General features: G+C 42.7%; 1 protein-coding gene across 2 annotated transcripts in view; it reads left to right on the top strand.

Moving 5' to 3' along the window:
• LOC121297967 (E3 ubiquitin-protein ligase RNF123) overlaps nt 1-19,448 on the top strand; it is a 159,067-nt gene that overhangs the window by 45,508 nt on the left and 94,111 nt on the right. For both annotated transcript variants that reach the window (XM_041224620.1, XM_041224621.1), the window contains exons 26-35: nt 149-256; nt 832-1,009; nt 1,636-1,710; nt 4,804-4,891; nt 5,114-5,201; nt 5,513-5,597; nt 10,717-10,856; nt 11,748-11,936; nt 14,879-14,954; nt 15,362-15,446. In XM_041224620.1, the coding sequence (XP_041080554.1) occupies nt 149-256; nt 832-1,009; nt 1,636-1,710; nt 4,804-4,891; nt 5,114-5,201; nt 5,513-5,597; nt 10,717-10,856; nt 11,748-11,936; nt 14,879-14,954; nt 15,362-15,446 (1,112 nt within the window). The remainder of the gene's footprint in view (nt 1-148; nt 257-831; nt 1,010-1,635; nt 1,711-4,803; nt 4,892-5,113; nt 5,202-5,512; nt 5,598-10,716; nt 10,857-11,747; nt 11,937-14,878; nt 14,955-15,361; nt 15,447-19,448) is intronic.

Here is a 19,448-nt window from a genome sequence, read left to right on the forward strand (position 1 = left end):
CCTTTGACATTACTAGTGTAGCTACATAGAGTGGTGTCTGTTGTAACTGGGGGCTAGTGAGAAAATGAGGAAACTTAATAAACTTGACACTGTAATCGCTATAGTCTTCAGTGCCTCTGATTGAAAAGCTATCTCCCTGTCTCCTCAGAGGGAGGATATCCTGGAGGAGCTGATGAAGAGTCAGAAGGTCTTTGCAGAGAAGCTCAATCACCTGAGCCGACGGCTTGCCTGGATCAATGCTACCATCTACTCGAAGGTAGGAGGGGTCTGTACCACAGTGTAATCCCAGGGAGGAGGAGTCAGAACCACAGTGAAATCCCAGGGAGGAGGAGTCGGAACCACAGTGTAATCCCAGGGAGGAGGAGTCGGAACCACAGTGTAATCCCAGGAAGGAGGAATCAGAACTACAGTGTAATCCCAGGGAGGAGGAGTCAGAACCACAGTGTAGTCCCAGGGAGGAGAGGTCTGTACCACAATGTAATCCCAGGGAGGAGGAGTCGGAACCACAGTGTAATCCCAGGGAGGAGGAGTCGGAACCACAGTGTAATCCCAGGAAGGAGGAATCAGAACCACAGTGTAATCCCAGGAAGGAGTCAGAAAAGGTTTTCCATAGTAAAAGCATAGCAGTGTGTAAAAGCACAGTGAAAGTAAGGATACGCACAGGCCTATATGCATATAAAGCCCAGAGATGTATGGTAAATACTATTAAAAACCATGGTGAACCATGGTAAATCCTTGGTATAACCATAGGACGAGCATGGGAAAACTGCAAAAATACTGTGCAAATGTCACTTTCATGACTTGACCTGTTTGTGCTTTGTTGTTCGGCAGGATAAAATGCTGGATATCTACTGGCTACTGCGTGTGTGTATCCGCTCCATCGAGCATATGGACAGGACGGGCTCCCTGTTTGCATTCACTCCAGAGTTCTACCTCAACGTGGCGATGAACAGCTACAGCGCCCTCAAGAACTACTTCAGCCCTTCCAACAGCATGGATGAGCTGCCTGGTACGGGACTGCCCACTGCCAGGGCTCGCCAGCACAACCCAGGACAAGAAGACACAGCTCTTTAAACTGGCCATGGCTGACAGAAGAATTGCATACAGCTTTGCACTTGTATTCGCTATGCAGGCCTCGATTGTGCAGTTCTGAAAGAGCATGTTTTGTAGAAAGCATGAATTTTCATTGTAGAACAAGGGATCTGATGCTACACTGGTCTAGGAACATCTCCTGTTTGCAAGCCTTTATTTCAAGCCATCTTGCACTTCCTGGAGAGTGAGTGTGTCCCCACTTCTTCACCAACCAGTTGCTTCATCCTGTTGACTGACACTCTTTGCAGCAAGTAACCTGGTTTGTCCTTAAGATAATGTTGACCTAGGAAGTGAAAAAGTAAGGCAAGCAAATAGAGAACTTCCTTTAACCTGTGCAGTGCCGGTACATACGTGACATTACGTGTTTACTAAAACAGGTCTTATTTTCAGAACTGCACATTTGAGACTTTTAGAAATGTTTTTTCTTAGCTACAGCCACTTGAAGTGATGCTGTTTTTAGAGGTGCTGGTGGACCCTGCCTCTCAGTGGTTTTATCTCAGATTGGGTCTGTGTGCAGATTGAAACTCAGTATCTCTGTTTCAGGCTACGAGGAAACACTGACCCAGCTGGCTGCTATTCTAGCTAAACACTTTGCAGACCCCCGGATCGTGGGCACAGGTGAGCTGGGAAACTGTTATTCAAGAGAGAAGGGATCAAAATGAAGGATACAGAAATAGGTTCATTTTTATTACTTCTCTTATATGTTGAACCTAAAGGTGTTAACGGCTGAACAATAATATGATTCAAGGTCAGCAATGTAGTTAATAAGATTGTAAACATTCACATTTAAAAGTTTTATTGTTTGTTTTTTTCTGTTCAAAATTATAAGACACATCTGTAGGCTCTGTAGGACTGGAGTTGTGTAACAATTGATGGGCTGAAATGAAATATTTACTATGGGAGTTGTTTCAATTTTAATGGAACAACCAGAGGGTATATCTGCAGAAATGAACTTGTCTGTTGCCACATTCTTTTTTTTTTCATGTAGTTGATTCCTGTTTAGGATACACTTGTGCAATTTAGCATTTTTTAAGTAGGAAAAATGAGCAGAATTGCAAGAGTTGACCGCTGTCTGCCCTGCCTTGGTGTGGCATAGACTCTACAAGGTGCTGTGGGGTGTCTCGGGGGATGTCAGTCCATTCAGCCAGTAATAGTTCACACATTTGGTGCAGAGAAGTAGGTATTGGATTGTGATGCCCACTGCATCATTCAAGTTCATCCCAAATATGGTCCATTTGATTGAGATCCAGGGATTGCGATGGCCATGGAAGATACTTGGTCTCTGCCATTCTCCTTAGATCATTCACAATTCTGACATGGCGGAGGGGTGCTTTATCATCTTGAAAGTAGTCCTCGCCATCAGGATACAAGAGCAGCATGTTGGGTGAACTTGATCTGCAACGATGCATAAGAAACTGGTGCATTCATTTGCCCTTTAAATAACACTCCCCATGCCAGGACACTACCACCAGAAGCATGGACAGGCAGTTGGAACCATTCAAGAGCAGTTGAATGATTTGTGCTGCCTCTCCTTATTTGAGCGCTACCATCCATGCAAAAAAGAGTGACTTGTGACCACTTGGTATTCCTTAGTTCTTGTGTGCATCAGAATGTACAGCAGGTCATGGTGACCTTTGTGTGTAGGAGTTACACTAATGAAAGCAATTTCTAATTCAGTGTTTGCTGAATTTAACATAGGCTTTCATGACTTGCTGTGAGTGATGCTGGCTGGCCTTGTACTCAAGGATTCAAAAACACCCCTGCAAAGGCCTATGTTGAAATTTGATTGAAAGTTTAAATTGATTGGGTCTTCATTATAAAGTCCCTTGGGGAAGAGAAATAATGAAGCACCTCAGTATTTGAAATATTTCAATCTAACTCAGGTTTGCCCTAAAGACACTGCTTGTTGACACCGGGTCCTTTGTTAGCAGCTTTGAGATAGGTGCAGATACCCCAGCACCCAACTGCTGTCTGCAATGCCGAGTAAGACAACCAACCCAGACAGACCCCCGAGAAAACTTGAAACAGGGTTATTTAAAGTGGCTTTCACAAAGAACTGTGAAATATTTTATGCATGTGCTTTAAATGCGTTTGTGAATGAGAAATAGCACAGAAAACATGATTGGAATGCAGAGCTGTGAATTTAAATTGGAATTTAAAAGATAGCCATAATATACACAATCAAAATGTAAAATAGGTTTTCTGATTTTAATAAATGAATGTTCCAAGGACCAGTCTAATAAGATGCGAGTCATAAGTAAAGACACATTTGGAAACATTACAAATATGAGCTAAGAAATCCCAGTTCTCTCTTGTATTTATCATCATCAGGAGACTGTGTGTCACACAGCGAATCAGCATAAGAAGCAGCATATTCTTCCAATATCTTCCAAATATCATTTTAACACTAGAACTACCGGTCGTACGTACATACCTAGAACTACCGCAGCGGTCTTTTTTACTTTATATTAAAATGCGTATAATACTATTGCAGCGTTGCATGCTACGAAACTGTTCTGTGTTAAATGTAGTCAAAACAGTGTGTTTATTTTAACATACCAAACATAGTGTTGACCTTTTAATTCTGATTTCCTCACTTGTATTTTCCCATAATTTATTTGGAAATCAGACATTTTGATGTTACTGTTTGTTTTCCATGACATTTTACAGCTGTTGATAGATAAATCACGTCTGAAAATATCTCCTGTAGCTATTCAAAACAAGTGCGAAACACTCAAGTTCAGCACCGCTAAGCAAACCCACTGTTTTTACTATGTCAGTCAAAATGACAGCGGAGGTAGTTCTAGGTATAACGTATTATAACAATGGTTTGAGATGTTTAATATATATTTAGGAAAAGTAAAAAAAACGTGATGCGCCAAAAAGACCGCTCCGATAGTTTTAGTGTTAAGCAAGAGTGTTTTATTCTGTGTATTTCAGAGAAACAGTATATAGACAAAGATATCTGTCACCCTTTATCTTTCGGAGTAAGTGAGCAGTTCAGTCTCCATGCCTCAAGCTTGCCCTGGACTGCAGGGACTCTGCGTTCTTGTAGATGAGGGAGCAGTTCAGTCTCCATGCCTCAAGCTTGCCCTGGACTGGAAGGCCACCCTTTCTCTTCGAGCCAGCCAGCTGTTGTGTTTGAAAGTTATCCTGATACAAGGCCAGGGTGCCAGGTTACACGGACTGGTAGATTTGTCAGGCTCCGCACTTCCACTTTACCGTTCACTTGGTCGTGGATTAAAAATGACTCTGGGCTCTTTTTCTTTTAATTTCGGTGAGCTAGTGCCATCAGAATTACTGGAAATTCAATATGATCTGTCAGCACATCAGCTTCCTTGACAAATTTTTCAGGGCACATAACTAGAGCCTGTTCTAGCCCAGGTTTAACAGACACCTTTCTCAGCCTCTGTCCATGAAGCCTTCTTGCAACAGCAGGTTATGAGTGTCTGCTGGGCTCCACCGCAGATCAGGGAAGCAAAAATAAAAGACAGTGTTTTTGTTACACGTTTTATAGGAAACATCTATCAAGATTCGGCGTGAAATAGACAACCTGTTTAGTTCAGTCCAGCGTTTAGGGTTATACCTGGTGATACTGTACAGTTGCGATGCTTTTGTATGAAAAGCACTATATGCATGCAATGAATAAATACCTGCCAGGAGACAGCACTTTGTTCTGGTGGATAATCCTGTGTTTCTTTTGTGTTTCAGATATCAAGGACTCATTGATGCAGGCACTGGCCAGCTATGTGTGTTACCACCAGTCACTGCGAGCAGTGGAGCGCATTCCCGAGGAGCAGTGAGTAACTTGGGGGTCATTGAACTGGTGTAAGGATGGCCCATGTTAACCATGTGACTGCTATAGTGACATACTCTACCGGACATTCAATATTTAAAATATTTCATCAAAATTAACATTTATTGCATGTTCCTCACCTGATCTGAAGGGTGGATTTGTAAGGGTGCAATAGGGACAGATAGTTTGATCCAATCACTTCATTTTCATGTTTTCTCCAAACAGGAGGGTGGCCATGATGAAGAACCTGCTGGCTCCCTATGAGCAGAGACCCTGGGCACAGACTAATTGGATCCTCGTGCGCCTCTGGAGGGTAACACATTCAGTATTCGAGCAAGAAACTCTGTCGTAAACACACTATACAATACCAGAAATAGCACTGAAATAATGCATCCATTGCTACTCAACATACGGCACAGCATTTCCGAACGATTTTCATTGAAAGTTTTTTTTTTTTTGTCATTGGAAGCTACTTACCCTTTTAAGTGTTTAACATACTGTAAATATTGATACAGTGTAAATCTAGAGGTTTTTGGATGGGTTATCAGAAATGGTAGCTTTTTTAAACTGTTTATGGAAACCTGACTCCCAGATTGATGGTCACACTGGCTTTCCTTCCCCCAGGGCTGTGGCTTTGGTTACAGATACACACGGCTCCCTCACTTGCTCAAAACCAAACCTGAGGATGCCAACCTGCCCAGTCTACAGAGTGAGTACCATTGTGGGGGACAGCCCCGCTGTCTGTCTGTCTGTCCTTTCTGAGAGGAGATTCTGGAATAGATTCCTTCAGTCACACTCATGCTACATCACTGTACATAGCCCAATTCAACTGAAAGGCGTTCAGCAGACATTACTGCAGTTCTGTAAGGCTCAATTTGACACTTGTCAGTCTGTGCTTATAGAAGCTCAGAATTGAATGGCAGGGGCTGCACAGGTTAAGATTGAAGGGCTCACACATCAGAAGATGTCTCCACTTTTGAAGGAGAGAAGAACCTGCTGTTTAATTATAAAAAGTGTTGGCGCACACCTGTCTTTCTCCAGTTCATGGTCATCGAGAGGGTGGTGTGAGCTGTTTACTGTCTGGCTCTGTTAAAGTAACATTACGAATAAGAAAAGAGTAGGCAGCTTCACATTTCATTGTCTTTGTTTTCTTTCCTGTCCCCTTACTGTATGATGTTTGCAGTCATTCTGAGTGGATCTCATTGCAATTACGCAGGTATTGTGTCAATTTTAAGGAGATTTCACCTGAGTTCAGAAACTCCAGTTCTAGTTGCCAATGGCATCCAGTGACTTTAGAATATTTATTTATTTGTTTGTCAGACACCTTTATCCAAGGCGAATTACAGGTGTTTAAGGGCAGTTAAGGGTTACAATGCAAGCTTAATATATAAGGACAGTGTAGTTTACAGTAAGTGCAATAATACTGCTAAAATGTGAACTAGGATGCAACAAATTAAGATTATAGGAAGTTATTTGTACAATGAGGTAGTAGTGCAGTAATGCCACGATAGTACATTAGCTGAGGATCCAATAACGTGGTGCATAGGTCAGGTAAGTCCAGTGCATAATAGGCGTAGTAGAGCAAGAGATCTACAAGTGTAGTCTAAACAGGTGGGTCTTGAGGCGGTGGAAGGCAGTGAGAGATGGAACAGTCCTGAAGTTCTCCGCTAGCTGGTTCCACCAAGGAGCTGCCACGGGAGGGTGGAGAGTGGAGGACCAGTTGGCTAGTAGAGGAGCACAGAGAGCGAGAGGGGGTGTAGGGAGGCACAAGGGTTTGGATGTAGGAGGGACAGTGTGGTGAAGATGGGGCAGGCAAGAACAAGGGTCTTGAGTGCGAGTCAGTGGAGAGTGCAGAGTAGAGGGGTAGCACGAGAGTTTACTTTGCTTTTGCTGGCAGTACACTGCTATGGTGCTGCTGCTTTCCTAATGAAAAGACAGGTTTGGATGTTTCAGCCTACATTGCACAAAACATCTTAACAAAGGGTTATCAATATATATATTTAAATCTATATTTGAGTAATTGAAGTAAGTACAATTCCAAGGATAGAAACATAAGAAGGTAAGAGGACAGAAAAAAATAAGAATGTGTAATTAAACGCTTCTAAATCCAACTAGAAGTACTTTTTGGTACTTATTTTGTGCCTCAGGAATTACTAGGCTTCATGTAGCACAGTCAAGTATTGCCTTAATTTCTAAACCTTAATTTCTGATTTGGCTTGTCCAATGTGAATGTAGAGACCTGAAGTGTGTATCCTAGCAACGCACTAATCTACCGTACTAGCACTAAAAGGATTTGACCGGCGTATTCAAAACAACATTAATATTATAATGAAAGGACAAACAGTTGAATATAAGTGGTAGTTTTATTCAGGAACATCATATAACACATCTACACAACCGAAACATCTTTCTTTGCGCATTTGGTACAGCTATCAACAGAAACCCAGGCTTCTGGCACCAAATGCTCCACAGACATATACTAGTGCTGGAGCGTCTAATTCCTCCAAGGTCACTGACCAGGGATCATCTTGGTGACACTGTTGCAAACCCAGTCTGCTTCAGAGCCAGATTCTTCATTTTCCCTCTCTGCAGACTTCTGTTACTATACGACGTATCTTGTAAAGAAAGAAACATAATGAATGGTTACACCCCAGGTTCAGAGGAGTCTCTGGTATTGTGCACACTGCTGTGTTGGTGCTCTTCTAGTTCACAGCGTTCCCTGGCGGATGCTATTGAGTTTCATCCAGTTTTTAGTTTGTTTGTTGGAAACCTGGCCATTTAGTCTGGCAGACAGCTGTGCTGTTCTCTCCACTCTGGTCTGCTCCTGATCCCACTGCAGGGACTGCAAGTCTCTCCATTTCTCTCCCAAATTTGGAGGCTGACTGAGCTCCACAAATCACAAATCCTTCTTACTCTGAGCGAGTTAGTTTAAAAACTCGGTAACTCTGTTAATAAAGCTCTTGAACAAAAAAAAAAAAAAAAAAAAAAAAAAAAAAAGCAAATCACATTTTGTGCATGTTTATCTAAACAGGTTTGTTTAAATTAATACACATCATGGTAAAATTCAAAACAAAATAAAATGCAATAATGAACTGCTTGACTGCCGCTAAATGTATCAGGATCATCCTCCTTGAGTAATGCAAAAAGATTTTCTGCTCTCCTTTTAAAATGTAGTTATCTTCCTTGAATTTGTTTTGATTGTTTTATTGAAGTTGTGAAGGGGCTGGTAATGGTGAATGATTCTAGTACAAACAGCTTTGCTTTTTTTACATCGGAAACCCTGCCCCTGGCTTCACTTGACAGGATAATGAAGGTGATTGACAAGAATAACTGTTTCAGTGAAAGTGAAGTCTGGGAAAGCATCAATAATCAAGTTGCTGTGCTGATCAGCAGAAATGAAATGTTTTATTGTCTTGGTTGTGACTAGGCTTTGTCCTTGTCAATGTATATTTTTCAGGGGCTCACAAAATACTGTAATAAATCACTTCCAGGAAAATCTATCTGAACACTTGGGTGCTTCACTGAAACATCATGAAACATATTTGTTGTGCACCGGGCTGCAGGGCTTTGCTACTTACTGCTATCATTTTCAGTTTAGTCGTTGCTTCTGACCGGAGCCTGACCAAATGCACTGGGAAGAGATTTTCAAGTAAAATCCCAGCAAAAAAATGGATGTCAATCATATCTGACACTTTCCCATTGTTGCCTTTGGATACCAGTATCTCCGCCCCACTCAATCGCTGTGTGTCGTCAGCCCAGCTGATCAGAAACGACTCACAAACTGAAAGTGGTGAGACCTGTTGTATAATTAACAGGTTTCAATGAGGAAGCCCAGTCAGACATGTACTCTGAAAGGTGAGTGATGATATTCCGGTGAGCCCCTGAAGAATAAACATTGGAAAGCAGATAGCCTAGCTATGACACCTTTGTTCATACCCCGCCCTCCATAGGGAACACAATTGCTTTCATCAGCCGCCAAGCTCAGAACATTACTGTTGGCATTTTCTTTTTCTCTTTGTTTTTGTCCTTTTTCATGTTGCATGGTCTTCAGGAGATTTAAATATTGCTAGTTTCCAGAGTAAGTTTTTGTTGTTTTTTTTGTGGATTTGTTTTGATCTACCCTCCCTGTTTTTACCTCCTATAAGTATTGGGACAGATGAATCAATGCAGTACCACTTGGGGTGGGCTGTTTGTTTGCTTTTGTACATCTATCCCAATTGTCTTTTTGATTGCCCAGAGAAGTGGCTCACGCTTAATTGCTCCTGCCACTTGTCTAGTGTCCATTTTTAGTATAATATACGCTCTCTAGAACAAGCCACTGCTCTGTTGTTTGTTCTTTGGTGCATTTTGGTTCTGCTGCAGTCTGAAACACACAGTCGTTATGTTTACTATCTACTTGCATATCTGTTTGTCTGCTTTACTCTGTCTGTCTTTCCTGACTGAGCATGCCGGGTATCTGTCTGTCTTCAGTCTGTTTATGTATCTAGTTAAAGTGTTGCTGAACAGGCTGTAGGGTTTAAAACACAATGCATTACTTTCCATAGCTTTCTGATTTGTTGTACGTATTCCTGCGATATCTTTTTCAGCTTTTCACATCGGTTATGCTTTGGGTCTTCCCATCCCAGTGAAATGTTTCTGATTGAACAGGTTGGATTTGAGCAGCCAATGTTATGAATTCAGAAGACATTTGGACTTGAAGAATTTATTTATTTATTTATTTACTTATTTTTAAAGGGTAGTACTTTTAATAGCCAAAACATTTGTCTAAAAAGTTGAAGTACTTCTGTAATGGTTTTTGTTTCAAATGCAGTTGTGTAAAACATAAACATGTAAGATAGTGTGGAATATAACACTCCCCAACCCTCTGTTCTCTTGTATATTATCGACTCATCAAACCCCACAGACTGGAAATATCCTTTTATATTGTCTATTAGCAGTGGGCCTCTGTCCTCTCCTTCCTATTAGCTTCTAAAAACATCAAACAAACACAGTCCCGTCGCCGTTTCAGCTGATTACACTTTTCAGTTCCTACTCTAATGTCCCAGAAGGGGATTATCAGCACAAGAGCACATGCAGCCCCTAATTAAACTAAAGGTCACCCTTCTTTAACAGAGCATAACTGCGACTTAATTGTTTTCAGGAAGATGAGCTTGGAATTCGCCGTCTGCCTTTCTGTTATCTCTGGTATAACCGATAAGGGGCCGATGCACAGGAGCTGTCTGCTGGGGAACTGGATGACTTTGTGACAGTGGAAGCAAGAGCTAATTAAATTAATAGTCTTTTAAAAGGGAGCTACATGGTGGTCTCTCAGCTTAACCCTTTCATCACATCTCATCTGTTTGAGAGAGTGACACTTGTTTTGGTATTTATGACCATTTGGTGCCCTACATGTATGTTCATTTTTATTTGTTGTAACCCCTAATGCTTCTGTCTTAGTTTGCTACTTCTGCTTTATGTTGGACCTGTGCACTGTCAATCTCATTCCAAAGGGTTGTTGGGAATTTACGTTTTTATACAGAATGGAGTCCCCTTGCTGTGCAATAGCAAACCCTACTGGTCAGGCGCCAGCTGAGCTCAAAGCAGACACTTTCAGGGCTGGTCTTTGTCCTCCAAGGGCCGGTCGTTCATAAGTACCTGTTGTGGAGCTCCTGGGTATAAAGAGGCAATTGGCTTGGGGATTGGAGGGCTACCACTGGCCTTCAGTTTTCCTTAGCATGTGTGGAGAGTTGCTGCAATGAAGGAGCAAACATCGTGTACAAACTTTGTATCCCATCCTTGAGTTTGCCCACTGTGTCCTGTGCTGACCATGTGCTTTGTGATTGTTCCAGAGCCCTGCCCCTCTATCTTGCTCCAGAAGCACATGGCAGACCTCCTGAGCAGAGACAAGGAGATGGCAGCCAGCTTCCTCAACAGCGTCCTCAATCAGCTCAACTGGGCCTTCTCCGAGTTCATCGGAATGATCCAGGAGGTATGGGGGAGGGGGGCGCTCGGGCTGGGGGCAGTGTAGTTCTGATCTAGCATGAAAAGGAAAAAATCATTGGTTTGGTTACTAGTAGTCTACCATTGACTCCTTCACAAATTGGACTCGACTCATCTTTATAGAAAGGGATGAGTAGCTGGTGTGTGTGGGGGGGGGGGGTAGTTGACAGGCTGTGTGAGTGCTGTGTGTGTATGTGTGTGTTGATAGGCTGTGTGAGTGCTTTTTGTGTGTGTGTGTGTAGTTGATAGGCTGTGTGTGTGAGCTATTGACAGGCTGTGGGGAGTGCTGTGTGAGTTATTGACAGGCTGTGGGAGTGCTGTGTGAGTTGTTGACAGGCTGTGTGAGCGCTGTGTTTGTGTGTATGTAGTTGATAGGCTTGGTTAGCACTTTGTGTGTGTACTTGATAGGCTGTGTGTGTGTGTGTCTGAGCGCTGTGTGAGCTGTGTTAGCACTTTGTATGTGAGTTGTTGGAGCTGTGGGAGTGCTGTGTGTGTGAGCGCTGTGTGAGTTGTTGACAGGATGTGTGAGTGCAGTGTGTGTGAGAGATGGTGTGAGCTGTTGACAGGCTGTGGGGAGTGCTGTGTGTCTGAGCGCTGTGTGAGTTGTTGACAGGCTGTAGGAGTGCTGTGTGAGTTGTCAACAGGATGTGGGAGTGCAGTGTGTGTGTGTGAGCAATGTGTGAGTTGTTAACAGGCTGTGGCAGTGCTGTGTGTCTGAGAGATGTGTGAGTTGTTGACAAGCTGTGGGAGTGCAGTGTGTGTGTGTCTGAGAGAGATGTATGAGCTGTTGACAGGCTGTGGGAGTGCTGTGTGTGTATGTGTTTGTATGTGTAGTTGAAAGGCAGTGTGTCAGTGTCCTGACCGGTCCTTTGCTCTTCAGATCCAGCAGGCAGCAGAGCGGCCCGAGAGGAACTTCGTGGACACACGGCAGCTCAAGGTGTGTGCGACGTGCTTCGACCTGTCCGTCAGTCTTCTGCGGGTGCTGGAGATGACAGTCACCCTCGTCCCCGAGATCTTCCTGGACTGGACTCGCCCCTCCGCAGAGCTGCTGCTGCGCCGCCTCGCACAGGTGGGAACTCACAGCACAGCCAACACGAGCTAGGGAGGCTCTTCTCCATAGCTGTCTTTACCTGTTTGTGAGCTTTACTGGGAATATTAAATGTCTTGGTATCCCTGAAATATTTTATGATAGATCATAGTTTTTTTCTCTTCAAAAAAGTAAGTGAGTCTCATGAGTGCAGTGGCCCCCCATTTGAAGTATCTGTGTGTGAGAGAGAGAGAGAGAGAGAGAGAGAGAGAGAGAGAGAGAGAGAGAGAGAGAGAGAGAGAGAGAGAGAGAGAGAGAGAGAGAGAGAGAGAGAGAGAGAGAGAGTGTGTGTGTGACAAAGTGTGTGTCTGTGTGTGTGAGAGAGTGAGAGATTGTACTGTCCCACAAAACACCACTCTCTGTCACTTCAAGTGAACATGAGTCTCTCTCACTCTCAGTGTGTGTGTGTGTGTGTTTGTGTGTGTGTGAGAGAGAAAGTGTGTGTGTGTTAGTAAGGCACCCACTGCTCCTCCTAATGCGCTATGATTGACGGCCTTCCTGTAATGCTGCTGGCAGCTCTCTCATTCCCTGCCAACTCTCCGCTCCCTTGGGAACACACTGTGCTTGGATAATAAAAATAAAAAAAATTTTAAAAAGCTGATTCAGAACTTCAGAGCACTACCTTTCTTCTTTGTCATTTAGTAAAGGACCATCAGCTCAGTGTTTCTGACAGGTGATGGACTGACGGCGCTGGAATCTGTCTGTCTTTTTGCCTGTCTGTCAATCCATCCACAGGGAATATACAGCACAGAGAGGGGTTCAGATTTATAAACTACTCTTCACCAGGACTGGAACTGAGGAATAAATGCACAACAACTAGGGTTTGGACATGGGTACCTATTCTTACCCCACTAAGAGCCATTTACTACCAATGCACAATGACGGAGGGATATTTGTTCTTTGATGGGTCTCTGTGTCTGCCTGGACTGACACCAGAGTTAGTGTGATGCCTGTATTTGCAGTCATTGTCACAGAAAGACATTTTTTGAGGTCAAATTAAAAACAAATGACCCACCCAATCCTTCTGCACTAGTGAACAGAGAGCATCGGGGATGCCACTGCACTCATGGGACTTCTTGCTTATTATTGATATACTGTAGTATTTAATAATCAAGCAGAACATTTCCCCAGCCCTAGTCTTTCTGCATGCATTCTTTTGTCTCTATGCTTGTGGAGGGTAGTGTGTAGAGATGCCACCAGCCTTGTCATTGCAGCTAACACAATAATTCCAGACATCGAACTGTGTTACACTGCCATGTGTAGTTTTGAAAGGAACACGCTATAGCAAACATGCATTTTCATTGCAACACACAAGATCTGCTACTACTTTAGGTTAAAGAAAGTTCACAGTTAACATGTCCTATTCTCAGGATGTCTTACATTTGCACTTCCTAGGTTATTTCATCAGTGTGTTCTGGGTCAAAGCATGTTACTGGTTGCAAAGGATGCCCGTCAATAGGGGAAGCAGCTGATTGGTTAATGACAGGAATAGAACAGATTTGAACCTTGTATAGTACCATATATCATGTTTTGCAATACAGACACATCTACTGTAAGGTGTATTTCTTTCTCAATGGAACCCTTACAATGAATGGAAGTTCACAACAGGAGTATTTGTGGAATTGTTTTGTCAGCTCTAGTTACTTTAACTATAGAAATCGCAGTGAGGTTTTCCCACCTGATTTGATTTGATATCCTTATTGAAGTCAATAGAAACACAGTGGCGGTCTATGGATCTGACACGGGTTAGATCTATAACCCCTTGAATGCCACACGAATAGAAAGTTCAATTCATGTAAAAGTATTTTACAAGCACATGACATTCAATTATTGATCAACAATAAGAGAGCTCACCCCGGTGTGATGGGATTTCACACAGTAAGAGAGCTCACCCCGGTGTGATGAGATTTCACACAGTAAGAGAGCTCACCCCGGTGTGATGGGATTTCACACAGTAAGAGAGCTCACCCCGGTGTGATGAGATTTCACACAGTAAGAGAGCTCACCCCAGTGTGATGGGATTTCACACAGTAAGAGAGCTCACCCCGGTGTGATGGGATTTCACACAGTAAGAGAGCTCACCCCGGTGTGATGGGATTTCACACAGTAAGAGAGCTCACCCCGGTGTGATGGGATTTCACACAGTAAGAGAGCTCACCCCGGTGTGATGGGATTTCACAAACAGTAGCAACTGAAGAGGGATATACATAATGTGATGCTGTCAAATTCTAGTTCTGCAGATGACTTTGAAAACCTATTATCCAAATGAATTAGGACCAGCGGGCGTTTGGATAATGAAGTCTGAAATTGTTTAACGACTTTCCCAATCAAGAAACGTCTCAAAAGATAATTCAATCCTTCGCTTTTAAATAGATAACCATGCTGAACTATTCTGTAAACACCAGGGATTGAGGGATGGTTAGTGCTCTTACAAAGGGACTGTTAGGGAAATTAGGTGTGCAGAGTGTTTGCTGTGCCACACTGCATGTTTTTACAAACCTTTTATTTTATTTCATCCAAAAAACAATCATTATAAAAATGAATCGTATAAAGGGGAACATTTCATACAAGGAATGTAGAAGGAAATATAATATGCTAATAAAGATCAAAACAAGCCACATGCTTCAAATTATATAAATTTCCTATATATATATATATATATATATATATATATATATATATATATATATATATATATATATATATATTAGAGGCAAAGTATTCTCTGGTCATATTCATGTCCATAGGGAACGGAAATGTATTGTGGATATCTAACTAGCTTCGATGGCCTCTCCGAGTTTGTATTGTGGATCCTGCTTTAACTGGCCTTCTGAGTGAAGCAGTGTATGGAGAGGCAGTGAGAGTTCCTGTATGTCCAGCCTGCTTGTTAACATTGTCCTTCTGTCCCTGTCCCTCCCCCTCAGCTGCTCAACCAAGTTCTGAACAGGGTCACCGCAGAGAGGAATCTGTTTGACCGGGTTGTCAACTTGCGTCTGCCAGGTACTGTACCTTTCCAGCATCCCGGCACGCACTGCGAGAGCCGCATCGCGCCAGGCAGAGTTATAAGTTTACTAGTGTTATTAGTTTACTGGTGTTTGTTAGTGTTACAGAACTACACCTTTGCATTTCCTCAAAGGCAGACTCGGTCCCTTGCAGGAAAGGCTGGGGTTCAGTATTTTTACAGTTCTGGTTTTTGAAGCTCATTTACTCTAATAGGAAAATACTAGGCTTGCTTCTTTTTATGCATTTATTTTTCAGAGCCTCAAAAAAAGCTGTAATAAAGCACTCATCTTTTAGATTAACATATGACAGACTGGTTCACAGCAAGTGAAACGTTGTCAGTCATGCCTGTTGTTGACTTGGGATCTCAGTACCTAGCAATACATTTGCCTGTGTTTGATTGTCAGGACTGGAGAGCGTGGATCACTACCCTATCCTGGTGGCTGTGACTGGGATACTTGTCCGTATTCTTGTGGACTGTGAAATGCAGGGGTGAGTCTTGGGTTTTTGATAAGGGAAGCTAGACTGGTTTTTGATAGCCCGGTCTGGTGGAGTTCTTCAAAGGGAGCTGCATCATCTTTTGGAGAATGTGGTTGAAAAGTGTGTTGGTTGACATACTAAGGATCATCTAGAAGGTGAATGATTGATTAAAACTGGCATGAATGCACATGTGGTGGGTGTCTATCCCTAGAGATAGGGATTTAATAAAGGTGTTTTTGTGCAACAACTACATTTTTAGATATATAGAACAGCACATCTAATTGTGGTGAAACTTGTTTAGGCTTTCATGAGGTCATGCTGCTTGACTTGTTTCTGACTTATGGCTTCAGATGAATAATAATGAAGGCTTCAGCTCACAATTCTACACATGGCCATCATACTGCAGTGTAGGTTGCGGTTGTGTAACTTTTCACCATACGGAGAGCTCCGATATTGCTGAAATGTTTCACCGATTCACTGATTTTGAGTTTTAGAAGGGAAATGAGTGAGGCGTTATATACACCAGATACTGCATGGTTCACGATATGATTAGTAATCCCACAAGCCATGTAACAGCAGTCATTCCTTTGCCATCAGGGTTAGTTAATTAATCCAAAAAATGAATGGATTAAACAAAGGACCCTAACTACTATAAGTGATGCAAACACAAAGTTTCGTAATACATACATAAATAACGTACTGTGCTGTGCTGTAAACACGCTACCATTCAGCTGAGCTGGGAGTTCTACCTGTCACCACTAGAACTACCTTATAGTGTTTTTCCCCAGTTTAGTTTTTAACAAGATCAACAATGGTAATGAACACAGCTGCCTGCCTGCTCACTGTGTCACATTTCACCAGGCGCAGCTCAATTGTAATTCGGATGCTCTTGTTGATATAGACGATCACACAGGTAAAGATAATTTGAAGCTGCTTAACAGAAGATGTTTATTACTTATTGATCTTGAGCTGTGCGGGAGACAGAGAGTCTGTGCTTGCTAGAATGTGATTTACAGTTAATTTGGCAATAAAAACAGCTTTAATACTGTCGCTTTGAACCTGGCAGTGCTGACTGGTGTATGTGCAAGCTCATTCAATTTAGCCTGGTCATTTTCTTTTTAGTCCTTATTAGGATTGAAACAATAACCTGTTATTGTGATATTGTCGATCAATAAGCATCCCTGTAAGGAGCCATGAGAGCTAACAACTTAGTGTTGTGAAAACTCCTTGTAATAAATCTAACAGCACCCTTCACTTTGACCTGTGACCTAAGATTTCCACCATAAGGGGGTCGTGTAAGTTTTTAGTTTCCAGTGATTAAGACCTCATGCTTTGAGATATTGGCTTCTTACTTGATCGGTTGTGCTGCACCCTTTCCTGACAGCGTTTTTGCAAAGCTGCCTGCACCACAGTGTCAAAGCCTCATCTCTGCTTTCTACTTTCTACTTCCTTTCTACTGTGTACATGTCTGATCAGATACAGGAAACACTGGCAGGATCTGATTGTTCAGGATTTTAGAACGATGCATCTAGGATGAGCGAACTTCAAGGAGCTTTTTAAAACAGTCCTTCATGGTGAGTCCACTCATTCTCATTTCCTCTAGCTGCCTGTGGCTTTTTGAAAAGATGTGAACATTCTTCTCTTGCCCCACAAGACTACACCGTTTATCTGCTTTAAATAAAACCTGCTAATTACACTGATTGCTTTCAGTGCTTAAAGTAAAAAATAAATAAATAAAAAAGAGACTGAAGTTTAATTGAGTTGAATAAAATCCATTAAAAAATGACTTGGTTTCAATTATTAATAACAAGTTGGTAGCAGAAGCAGAACGGGAGGTAATGTAGTGATTTATTGAGAAACCCGACACTGGATCCTGAGAAGCGGATGCGTTTCTGTAGAACATGGGAATCATTAATAGAATGCTCACCAGACCAGTCGTGTGTGCTCTGATTGCTTTCTATAGTGGTTGTCTTTTCTAGATTTGATTTCCATTACATGAGAGTAGATGTTTAACTTCATGCTGATTTGAACTCGGCTCTCACCAAGATAAGCACCAAGATAACTAAGACTTTGCAGTAAACTAATGTGATCCATCTGCGTCTCCATCCATTTGCGTTGTTTTCCATCTGATGATGTAAATATCCTTCTATCTGGTGTTGATTGCTGAAGTGTAATGCTGGCTCCAGGGATCAGCTCATTTTGCCTCCCTAGCACATCGGCACATACAACAGCTGCGATGCTGGCTCCGGGGATCAACCCACTGCGGTCTCCCCAGTGCATCAGCATGACAACCATCTTGATTGAGCTAAGTAGGGTACATCTCTGGGGTCTTCAAGTGGGCACCTTCCATCCTCCATGTTTCGTCGACTAGCCCACGACACCTCAAGAGGTCTCAACAGTGATTCTGGCGTCCCAGCATCGCCCCCCTCCATTCCCCACTCAGCTCAGCCCAGCTTACTTACCTGTACATCAGCGTTGCTTTCTTTCTATTGTGCTTGAGATCCCCATCCAGAATCTTTCAGTCTCAACCACAGCCAGTTGCTTCTCCTTTCTGCTGCTTCAGATAAGTTCTTCACTGTGCGACGCAACTCTTGGCCACTGAACCCGACGTCTCTGAGAAACCGAGTTGTAGAGTGTGCCACAAATCCTCGACAACCCACCTCCACTTGGTAAACTCGGACTTTCCATCCTTGCTGTTCCGCTTCAGCAGCTAGTTGAGCAAACCAAAGTTTCTTCCTTTCATACGCCTCATCCACAACACCTTCCCATGGCACTGTTAACTCTTCCAGATGAACAAGGCGAGCTGATCCAGACCACAAGACAATGTCTGGTCGAAGGTTAGTGGTGGCAATCTCAGGTGGAAAAATAAGCCATTGACCAACATCTGCCAGCATCTTCCAGTCTCTAGCAGCTTCCATTTATCCTGGGCGAGGTTTGATTTTAACACCTTTTCTTGGTGGTTGCTCTCCTGGATGGATGAATATTGTCTTTTGTGTATAATTCTTTGATGGAACTGGTGACAACTTATTGGTCAGGTTACGCTTGTCTTCCAATGATAAGGCCAAACATCGCAGCACCTGGTCATGGCACCAAGTAAACCGTCCTTGGCTAAGACCCACCTTACATCCTATCAAAATGTATAATATGCTGGGTACACAATGTAACAGCTAGACTTTGTTAGTGTATTTTCCAGCACTGGGGAGTCCACCTGGATTCCGTCAGCCTCTTATTTTGCTGCACCTACCACTGCTAATATCTCAGAAACCATTTATTTAAAAACAGAACGTCCTCAGGCAAAATCTAACGGCACACTACATTGGTTTCTGGGCAATAAAGACCTGACGTAGTACCTGGGGATGCATCATTTGTTTGTTTGCAAAAACCAGTGCTAGTTTGAAAATCAAATCTAAAACCACAGCCCAATCTCATTTTTAGGGCATCTTCTTTTTACAGCTGCTAGGACAAGTAATTGCAACAAATCAGAACTCCACTAAGCTTTTAAACTTCTGTGTGCTGGGCCTCCCTCGGGCTTCCCTCAATGGATTCCTGGATGTGAAGGAGGGGGATTCTGGGAAGCTGTGCTGGACAGTAGAAAGGGGAGGGGGGGGGGGGGGAATCTCATTTTGGAATCTCTCTTGTATTCATTGAAATCCAACGGGAAAACGACAGGCGCCACAGTTCCAAATTAGGAGCTTGATCCAAGGAAACTAGTTTTCCAAATTCTTTACCATACATTGTGTTTGTTTATTTCATTCATGAGGACGGACCTTTGGGTTGTGCAGGCATCCTCATTTGTAGAATAATTACAGTGCACCATGAACGATTGTATCGCAGACACATTCATTTTTTGACATGGCTAGATTTAAAGCATCTTAAATAAATACTGACATTTAACCCAGTCTGAAGAGATGTTTCTCACAGTATCTAACCCAGTTTGAAGTGGTGTTTCTCAGTGTCTAACCCAGTTTGAAGGGGTGTCCCTCACAGTGTCTGACCCAGTTTGAAGGGCTGTTT

This window comes from Polyodon spathula, chromosome 23 (assembly GCF_017654505.1).
Source record: "Polyodon spathula isolate WHYD16114869_AA chromosome 23, ASM1765450v1, whole genome shotgun sequence".
In the NCBI taxonomy this organism is placed as follows: domain Eukaryota; kingdom Metazoa; phylum Chordata; class Actinopteri; order Acipenseriformes; family Polyodontidae; genus Polyodon; species Polyodon spathula.